Source organism: Gadus chalcogrammus, chromosome 19, assembly GCF_026213295.1.
Source record: "Gadus chalcogrammus isolate NIFS_2021 chromosome 19, NIFS_Gcha_1.0, whole genome shotgun sequence".
Lineage (NCBI taxonomy): Eukaryota > Metazoa > Chordata > Actinopteri > Gadiformes > Gadidae > Gadus > Gadus chalcogrammus.
Genome location: NC_079430.1, coordinates 11,886,715 through 11,896,766, shown reverse-complemented (window position 1 = coordinate 11,896,766; position 10,052 = coordinate 11,886,715). Strand labels below are relative to the sequence as shown.

Below are 10,052 nucleotides of genomic sequence, written 5' to 3'. Positions count from 1 at the left end.
CCTACGCCGGCCGGGGCTCCCCCAAGCTCTTCATCTTCGGAGGAATGCAAGGCCGTCGGTTGGACGACCTCTGGCAGCTGGACCTCGGTAGGCCCTAACCCTCTCTGGGTCTCCACTCATGGGTTGTTTGAATTGGGGTGGTTCTCAATTCGGAGAACGCAGTTCGAACCCCTTATTCGTGTTGCCGCTTTTATTAATTCATCCCATTTGTTCACCGCTCAGATTCTATGGTGTGGTCGGCGCCGTTAACGAAGGGCCCCCGTCCGCTAGCCAGGAGCCTTCACTCGGCCAACATCATTGGAAACAAGTAAGGGATGCTTTCTGGCTCGCGTGAAATGTATGTTGTTCAGTACATGGCCGAATGGCTTCACATTGATACACACGGGCACACCTGCTGTGTTATAACCCTGAGTCGGTGTCTCTGTGTGCAGGATGTTTATCTTCGGAGGCTGGGTTCCCTATTCTGAGCCGGCGAAGACGAAAGGAGCAGAGTGGATTTGCACAAACTCTTTGCATGCGCTTAATCTCGGTGAGTCTACTCCCTAGATAGTCTATTAACTTTGTTGTGCTTCTGTAACAAATGCCTTTTTAATGTTTTTACAGCTTTTTAAATATATTCAGATTACCGACATGTATGTACAAAAATGTTAGTTGGTGGCCAATGTACCTCACCCTACGGCGAGCACCCAATCACTTGAGTGGTCACCTGCAATCTGGAAGACCTTTATCAAAACCCCGAAGGGAGCTTTCCGTTTGCAGCCTGTTCCACCTCCTTACATTATAGCTGTGTGCTGCGCTGCCTGCACTTCCCCCATCCAAGTCTCTCTCTCTGCTCCAGACACCATGAGCTGGCAGGACCTGAGCCCAGAGGAGCCGGCCCAGGGCCACCCCAAGCCCCAGGACAAGCCCCCCCAGCTGGAGCTGGAGGAGTCGCACCCCGGCGGACCTAAGCCCAGGGCGGGCCACTGCTCCACCGCCATCGGCTCCAGGATGTACATCTGGAGTGGCCGCGACGGCTACCGCAAGAGCTGGAGCTACCAGGTGTGCTGCAAAGACCTCTGGTACCTGGAAACGGGTGAGTGGTTGGCTGGGCGGGGCCAGGCCGTTTTAGACATGCCTTCCCCCTCCCGTACCCAAAGGATGGTCTTTATGGGGCTGTTCCTGGAGAGGTGGAACAATGAAAAATGTTGAGTTGATTTGATGTGGGCTGGGGTTGGTATTGCACCTGCAAATGATTAAGGGGAGAACGGCTATAAAAGAAAAATGTTTTGTCAAGGTGGAATGGCTACAATAAATGCCTTCACTAAACAACTCCTAAAAAGGACATTGGACATGGTCTGTAAAGAAGCAACACTGTCCAATAAATATTGGCCAATAACTCTGGCTATTTGCTGCGGGATGTAATACTTTGTGTATTATATGCTTATAGAAATGTTTATAAATTTTCTTTGTATGTCTCATGGCACTAAATGAAACCGGATTTATTTACTTTTTCTTTTTTCTTTTCTTTTCCTCAAATGTGTTTCCAGATCGGCCCGCTGTACCAGAGGCGGTCTTGCTGGTCAAGTCTACCGTGAAAATGATCCATGTGACTTGGCGCCCCCTGGCGGCAGCAGAGTGCTACATCCTACAGATCCAGCCCGTGTCTACCCAGAGCGCGCAGTCTGGTTCTGATACACAGAGCGGGGCAGCGCCCTCTACTGGCCCAGGAGGACAACAGGGGGCGACACAAGACTCATCTTCGGGTAGAAACACTTTATTCCTGAGTAGAAAAATGCTTGGAGAATTATAAAATTGCCTCCAACTAGAATTTCTTTTTCTTTTTTTGTCATAGCGTGTCAATTTTTTTTTATTTAAGTCGAATCTTTGTAGTGATTCTTTTTCCCTGTGTTATGGAATGCACATTTAAATATTTCAATAGGCTTATCATTACTTTTTAATATTATATTGTCATATGAGCTATGAGCTTATGAGCTTCCTGCATTTGAAATTAGTTGATGATTGTGTCTTGGAGTTGGACGATGAGTTGGCAGAAGGAGCGGTACACTGATGCACTGCAATCCACAGCTTTTGTAAGCGCCATTTTCACAACAGTGGGCTTTGGGTATGGTTTTCATTTCTCCAGGTGTCAATTCCTGCGACCCATTGGGTGACACAGCGGCCGAGAAAGAGGTCGCTGGTGCACAGGTAATCTCATCATGTTTAATCTGACCACCTTTTAATTGCACGATGACAGTGGTTTGAGTGACTGTAAAAACACGTTTTCTAGAGCATAACTAAAGTTTTGTTTCTTTGCCGTTGTCTTTGTTTGTCTAGATGGTGGCTGTAGAGAATGAGGGCGTGGCCATGGAAGTGTCAAATGGCTGTTCAGCACCTCAGGAGGGGCGGAGCTCGGAGGGACCCGCCCAAGAAGAGACAGATGAACGGCATTACTGTACGTCTGTTTCATATCTCTATAATTAGATGTGCTGTACTTTGAATATTAAATGATTTGAGAGTGCCACTGCTATTACCCAAAGGGGTTATCAAACAAACAATAATGACATTTATTTAAAGCAGAACATAACTTCAATTCCATACAGAAGACTGAATTAATGCCCCGGACTCACAAAAACCATTGTATAACTAATTGTTTTCTTCTACAAGCCAAGCCATGCTGTGGTACCTTCATTTAGCTCCCCTGTCCTCTCAATACAATATGTACTGTGAAACATTCACTATTCTCCATTAACAACGATTCAACCATTCCTTTTGTCTTAGGTTGGCCTTTGTGTGTTAACATTATTGCAATCAATTAATACAACTTTTCAATGTCTTTATTTAGCTCTCTCCACATCTCTTAACTATTTTCTAAATAAGTCTCTGGTGAAGTCAAAACAATATGTGCAGAAAGAAATGACAAGCATCATTGTACTTGACACTTCCTGGCAAATATTTTGGCTGTGTTTGTGTGTGCAATTTAGGTTTACGTTTTAGACCTGAATGTGTGACCCCTTTTCACAGAACATTCTTGAATGCACTGTATATCCTGACCTTTGACCTTGTGTTGATTTAGCTCTTGGGCAGACTGCGTCCACACAGTCGGCGCTGGACCACATCCCAGCTCAGCCACCTCCAGGTAATAAAGCATAGGGATGGTTTCAGCAGCTATCGGCTCTCACTGAACGGGGTCATACTAGGGTTAAGTGTCTTTCCACCCACGGCTGACAACTCACGTCAAGTAGCTGGGGAAAATACATGATGTGGAAATTTTGGGTGTAAATCTGTAGAAGAAGAAGATTGTTCTAATTGCTGTTGTTCATCCTCAGTTGGAACGGTGCCATCTTCAGGGGAACACTCCAAGGACCCAAAGTCGCCTACACAGCAGGTCAGTCAATATATCCTTAGAAAGATTATAATACTATGCTATAGCAATGTGATAAGCGTGGGAAAATTGAGACATTAGAGAGGTCGCGACCTTAACAGACGACCCAATGGTTAACCTCATGGGGAAAGAATTTAGTAAAAAGGAATAGACAAGGGTATCCACCAAGGGAAAAGGATAAGATTGGCGAGGTTGGAGGATGAAGGAAACTGGGTGAAAGGCCTGCTCCCAACACGTGACAAACCACGTTGTGCTTGAAGACCATGAACATAGCTATTTTGGGCTCTTTTTCTGTCGTCTGATCTGGCTGACTTATCTGGTTCTGGATTGTTTCTGTGGGCAAAAGCATGCCCGGGAACCAATGTGACACAGTGCAGTATCACCCGGTTTATACGTTTATTCAGATGGACAAAGCATATATTCCGTTTGCATGGAGTGTGTAGAGTTGTCTACAGGGTTTTAATAACACAATCTCTGAATGACGAATGCCAGACAGTGTCTGATACACCGTTAGGAAATGTTCAGACAAGAACATTGACAAGTTGGATGATGTTAGATGGCACAACTCCCAACCATAGCGAAAACGAAGGAAGTTGGTTGATGTTGAAGCCATGTATGGGCGTTGTTAGATAACAACCCTGGCTTGGAGCTTATGGGAGGAAGCCGGGAACGAACGAGACCATAAAAGCTGTTTGCCGAAGCAGGAAAAGTGTGGTTTCTGCAGACCAGCTCTGCTTTTTTATTAGTTTCTTAAAGTTCTAAATAAAAGCCTTCAACTTTATTCTGTGGTTGCCTGATCTCTTTTCGTGTTGGAGTTTTAGTGTTATGCTTTCCACAAAAGAAATAGCCACCTGTGACCGTTCTCTTTCTGTTTTCAATCTGCGTCACTTTTTTCTATTTTGTTTTTGAAAATTACGCTCAACTCAAAATGTATTTTAGTCTTTATATAGTCTCTCCGTTTGAATTAGATGTAATACTGTGAACCAATGATTTCATCGCACCGCCGGTTCAGGGGCAGAGCGAGGACGACGTGTGGTTCGACGTGGGGGTCTTCAAAGTGCTCTTCTCTGAGGTCACGCACTACTACCTACCGGCTGATGAAGACCAGGAAACCATGGCAACCACCAGCCGGCCCAACAACACCACAGAGGTACATTTCCGAGGTCCTTTCCGGATGGGTTTTTATATGGTGGTTAGTCATTCTTTAGTCCAGACAGGAGCTCCAAAAGACAGGACTCAAAAGACAGGAAGGTACACAGTTCTGATGAAGGCCTTTTGAAATGTTCAGTCTCTAAGGCTGCAACTATGAATTTATGTATTAACTGATCCATCGATTTAGTCCAAATGAATCAAAGCTGATATTTCATTACCCGATTTAGTAATTTATCAACCACAAATACCAAACGTTTGCGTCCACTTCTGCTTCGGAAATGGTTCACTATAAACGATTCATCAATTCGTCCGGGAAAATAACATCGTTGGTGAATCGACCAGGATAGCAGTTGTGAGTCCCAGCTCTAACTGTCACATACTCCCCCTCCCCCCCCCCCCCCCCCCTCCAGAGGAAACTCCCGGGGCCCCAGGACTATGAGGGCCGGGAGCAGCAGGAGCTGGCCCCGGGACACTGCTACAGGCTCAGGGTGGCTGGGGTCAACACCGTCGGCCAGGGGGACTTCAGCCCCGTGGCCGAGTTCAGGACCTGCCTTCCTGGCTTCCCTGGAGCGCCCTCTGCTGTCAAGATCACCAAGGTACGGCCCCCCCCCCCCTCATTGCCCTCTGGGAAGAGCGACATGCCTCAGTGGAAGAGTTTGTCAGTACAAATGCTATTTAAAGGGGAGCCGGCACACATGGTTAATCTTTCTTATTTAAGAGACTATTGGTTCATACGTGTGTTGTAAAATAAATCGGTGGGCCTCAACAACTCGATTTCAACTGAAATCTGAGGAGAAGTTGGACCGTTGACGTCGCCTTTCCAAATCGGACCAATGGAACAGGCAAATCCAGGATAATGACGTCAATGGTCCAACCTTTTATATCATTTTCCGCGGGAAGACAGTTGATGGTGTAGACCGCAGATAAACACTAATATGAAGCCGTGCTCGTGACGGCTCTCCTTGTAATAAAACGTTCCTCTCCCGGCGTTGGCTCGCGTCTTCTCATCCTCCCCCCCCCCCAAAAGGCCAGTGACTCTGTGCACATCACCTGGGAGGCTCCCCCGTCTCCGTCGGGCCGCATCACCGAGTACTCCATGTACCTGGCGGTGAGGAAGGGGCGCTCGGGCACCTCGGAGCGGCCGGGCCAGATGAACTTCATCCGGGTGTACCGCGGCACCAAGACCTCCTGCACCGTGGGCGCCGCCCACCTGGACAACGCCCACATCGACAGCTCCGCCAGCAACCGGCCCGCCATGGTGTTCCGCATCGCCGCCAAGAACGAGCAGGGCTACGGGCCCGCCACGCAGATCCGCTGGATACAAGGTGAGGGCCTGGTAGGGTCGCCCTGGGGGGGGGCATCAGGAGACTCGTACTCGTGTCCCCGTTCCCCTTGCCGGCGTTGGCGCCAGCGGTGTTAGCTGGATACACAGATAAGGCCACTCACAGCTGGTTTATAGAGCGGCCTGCGTTTTCATCGGCTAGTCACGTTGAGGGGGGACGTATAGAGCTTCCAGCTCCAAATGTGCATCATGATGCGACTGGCAATTCAGGAAGAAAGACTATGCTCCATTGGAAAAGCAACACATCGTGTGAAAATAGTATTTTTTTTTATTTTTATGTACTGCTGAAAAGCGTTTGGATTTGGAAGTGTTTATTTCCAAAGCACCAGAACAAATATCTCTGGATTCATGTGTTTATTCATTCATTGTAACACTGGTATGGTCCTCTGGGTGTTGAAACCTTCTCTAACCGTCGGTCTCTCTCCTCAGATACTGGGAAGCCCAGAGCCTCTTCAGCACGACAGGACCCCCCTGCAGAGTCCCACAAGGATGGTGCCGACAGGTATACTGTGTGTGTGTGTGTTTTTTGTTTGTTGTGTATGTGTATTCATTCAACCTAAATATTTATTATGCTTGTCTTGTAATAATTGTCTTTGTGTCTGCCTCCTCGTCTCTCTGTCTCTATGTATCTCTCTCTCTCTTCCATTCTCGCAGCTCTGGTTGAAGGCTTACGTGTGGGGGAAATGGACCGGAATAGATACCCTGGCCAAGTCTAGCGAATACCTTGCCAAGTCTTCTGTCCAAAATAGTTCTAACTTTATGAAATGTTCTGGATAATTTCATTTTTTTTATTTATAAGAAAAATCTATTTATTTTTTTGTTACTAGTTAAACTGTATATACACATACAATATTTTGTAAACGTTTTGCAGAATGGGCTATTTTTAGTAAATGCACTGTGTGTGTGTGTGTGTGTGTGTGTGTGTGTGTGTGTGTGTGTGTGTGTGTGTGTGTGTGTGTGTGTGTGTGTGTGTGTGTGTGTGTGTGTGTGTGTGTGTGTGTGTGTGTGTGTGTGCGTGCGTTCAATTATTGAATGATGCTGTGCCTCCTGTTTAGGCAACGGTGGGTATATTCCATTCATGTGAAATATAGTGTGCTGTTCTTGGAGGGTTTTAAGGGCCAATATACAACAAGAAAACAGACTTTTTTTTTTACATTCCTATCCACTAGCTTCATAAGAGCCAATTCTTTCCTATATCCAGTAATGGACAACTTTTCATGTTCCTCTTCCTTAAAGTTCAATGTTCAAATGTCCTCGGATTTACCACTGTGTTAGCCTTACCCTTCGCCTCAATATCAAGCATCACCAAACGCTTCAAGTTACTTTGAGAGGGAATTAAAGTGCAGTATTATTCCTTTCAGTTATTTTCTAAATTTCTTTTTAGGTAATCCGGTGAAAGTGCTGTTGTTTTAAACATTGTTATTTTATGCGCTGTTTAATGAACTTTGCTTATATCAGTGGTTAACTGTGCTTGTTATTTGTTCAGAGAGACAAGAAAGGAAGATTGGTGCATGTACCCGTTCAGTTTTTTTGATGTGATTTATAAAGGGAATAAATGTATGTCAATATTCCTAACAGTGTTTGGTGGGCTCTCTCATTCTATACTAATTCAGTGAAGTTGTACTGTATTTAAAAATGAAAATGCCAACGAAACACTTACTGCAGTCACACCATAAGAAACTAAATGTTTTCGACCTCCTTGAAGGGGAATTGAAGCTTCACTGTAAAGGGCTCCTGCAACACCACCTGATGTAATGTCACAAAGACACAAATGGTATGGAATTACTCATAACACTCGCCTGGTGGTATAATAGGGATCCCTTTAATGTTAACATAAACTATAAAAACTTGCTGTCATAGCCTGGGTTTTGAACCGGTGTCAAGGTAGAGCTCTCATTGCACATGTTCTACATTTCGTCATAAGATAGCAAGTATCTAGTAAATGCAAGCTGGCTCTACCTCATATGAATGTAAATGTCGGTTCAATAGTAAGTTTCAACCGTATACCTGGAATTCTGCAGACCTCGCTGTGTTGAAATCCCCCCTCCCCGCCCCTAGGTGGCGATAGAACAGACTCCAGAAAGGTGTCGAAACAGCGCGTCATCAACGTTGGGGAAGTATGTGTTGTCATGGGTTTGTCTGACTGGTCTGACACTTTGTCTGACTGTCAAGTGACAAGCATAGGGACTTCTGATGTTTACTCCCAAGAGTGCATTTAATCGTCGTAGTCGAACGAGTGAATTCATTGCTATGTTTTTCAAACGAGAGCCATGGTAATCATCAACTCCCTGCTCAAGCTCCTGCAGAGACAGACGTACACATGTCTGTCCCACCGCTATGGACTGTACATCTGCTTCGGTGGGCTTGTTCTCATGATTGTTTCCGCCTTCCAGTTCGGAGAGGTAAAATGCTTTCCGACATATGCATCACGACTTACAAGGAGAGTTTTGTGTGCACACATGTGTGGTGGGTATGTTGGTTTGGCGTGGAGTTGACTGAATCCCTTCTGCACACACAGGTGTTGGTGGAATGGAGTCGGGATCAATACCATGTGTTGTTTGACTCCTATCGAGATAACATTGGAGGGAAATCTTACCAAAGCAGGTAAGAGACGCAATCTGACAAAGGAAATAGTGCTTTGACCTAACGACATAGGGGAGTTAATTGTGTACATCCTTGACAAGCTGGTTTCTGTGGACTGGATCCCATGACATTGTATTTCTGTTTTGAACGACGGCAGGCTATGCCTACCAATGCCAATCGATGTGGTTTACACGTGGGTGAATGGCACCGATATAGCACTTCTGAAGCAGCTGAAAACAGTCAGGGAACAGTTGGAGAAGGAGCAGCGAGCTATCAGGTTGCTTACATTATTATTGTTTTACATTTTTGCAAACAAGTTAAACCCTTATTACTCAAAATACCTTGTTATTGGGTATCCACTGGTTCTCTCTAACATGCATTTGCATATAAAACCTGTTTTGTGAATGGATCATAATGTATCACCTGTCTGTCCACCACAGGGAACGTTTGGGGAAAAATGCAAGTGTAACAACGGAGGTGCCAAATAACCGGTGAGACTGCTGGAATTTGATATAAAAATCAACATAATAATTCAACATTTATTTTCAGCACTAAACCACCTGTGACTTATTCTTAGCTCCACCAATAACACAGGAAGCAGTGTATGAACCATGTCTGTCACGTTTACTGGTGCAATCATATTTCTTAAGAAGTAGGACGTTTTCTAGAATAGATATTTCACTTTATGGCTGCAGCTTTGTCAACCCCCCCCCCCCCCCCCCCCCCCCCCCATGTCAAAAGGGTAGTACAACGAGGAAGGCTAGACACAAAGGAAGTGTGTTGACTCATTCTCTGCCTGAACATTTTCTCACCTACAAACCCAATCTGAATAGTGGAAGTCATTGTTTGCTCTGCAAATTTGAATGCATCTGAAAAACAAATGTGGGTGTTTGGGTTTTCAGTGCCAAACAAGAATGCCTGCTCACACACTGCATCGTAGCGCCCATGCTGGCCCTCGACCCGGCCCTGCCCGCCAACGTCACGGTGAAGGACCTGCCGTCGCTCCTGTCGCCCTCCTTCTCCACGGCCAAGGAGCTCATGCTGGTCACCCAGCCCTTCCCACCGTCCACCACTGTCTCCGTGCTCATCTTCCACTCCCAGGCTGAAGGTCAGCTCGCTGAAAACCTGTTTTCAGTGTGTTGACTTTCGCAGTTCAATAAAACGCAACACACGGTATTCAAAACTCAGAGAAAAATGGCTGATGGAAGCCAAACTCTTAAATGAACTGGAAATTGTTACAGGCACCGGCAGGGTTACACAACCGAACACGTCGGTTTGTGGCGAAGGTCGCGGGCCTGAGCTTGCACACTCTTGGTTCTCACTTTAAGTTCCTGCAGTAATGGTGTTTCGGTGTTTTCATTTAAGGCCTTGTTCGCACAGTGAAATTGCCCAACGCACCAGGGCAGACAGTTTAAACTTTTAAACTTAAGTCTTCGGAATGAATCTTACATGTACAACCCACACTGTTTGTGTCATAGTTCCTCTATGCAGTGACTCATAGAGATAACTAATAATAACCAATCATTTCTCTGTTCTCTTCCAAAGCGGATAAAGCCTATAAAGACACATCTGGCGAAGACCTGAAGCACTCCATATCCAGATGTTACCTTG

At 45.8% G+C, this 10,052-nt stretch overlaps 2 protein-coding genes across 2 annotated transcripts in view; both read left to right on the top strand.

Moving 5' to 3' along the window:
• The window catches only part of hcfc2 (host cell factor C2), a 9,532-nt gene extending 1,905 nt beyond the window's left edge, over positions 1-7,627 (top strand). The window contains exons 4-17 of the mRNA XM_056578876.1: positions 1-87; positions 223-307; positions 432-529; positions 839-1,075; positions 1,530-1,745; positions 2,126-2,187; positions 2,317-2,434; positions 3,056-3,118; positions 3,309-3,367; positions 4,377-4,514; positions 4,927-5,112; positions 5,544-5,841; positions 6,288-6,360; positions 6,513-7,627. The exon at positions 1-87 is cut by the window's left edge and continues 116 nt beyond it. Coding sequence (XP_056434851.1) covers positions 1-87; positions 223-307; positions 432-529; positions 839-1,075; positions 1,530-1,745; positions 2,126-2,187; positions 2,317-2,434; positions 3,056-3,118; positions 3,309-3,367; positions 4,377-4,514; positions 4,927-5,112; positions 5,544-5,841; positions 6,288-6,360; positions 6,513-6,522 — 1,730 coding nt within the window. The 3' untranslated portion in view covers positions 6,523-7,627. The remainder of the gene's footprint in view (positions 88-222; positions 308-431; positions 530-838; positions 1,076-1,529; positions 1,746-2,125; positions 2,188-2,316; positions 2,435-3,055; positions 3,119-3,308; positions 3,368-4,376; positions 4,515-4,926; positions 5,113-5,543; positions 5,842-6,287; positions 6,361-6,512) is intronic.
• Positions 7,628-7,910: 283 nt separating this feature from the next.
• gnptab (N-acetylglucosamine-1-phosphate transferase subunits alpha and beta) overlaps positions 7,911-10,052 on the top strand; it is a 21,328-nt gene continuing 19,186 nt past the window's right edge. The window contains exons 1-6 of the mRNA XM_056578879.1: positions 7,911-8,260; positions 8,377-8,462; positions 8,599-8,718; positions 8,882-8,932; positions 9,344-9,549; positions 9,987-10,051. Of these exons, the coding sequence (XP_056434854.1) occupies positions 8,129-8,260; positions 8,377-8,462; positions 8,599-8,718; positions 8,882-8,932; positions 9,344-9,549; positions 9,987-10,051 (660 nt within the window). The 5' untranslated portion in view covers positions 7,911-8,128. The remainder of the gene's footprint in view (positions 8,261-8,376; positions 8,463-8,598; positions 8,719-8,881; positions 8,933-9,343; positions 9,550-9,986; position 10,052) is intronic.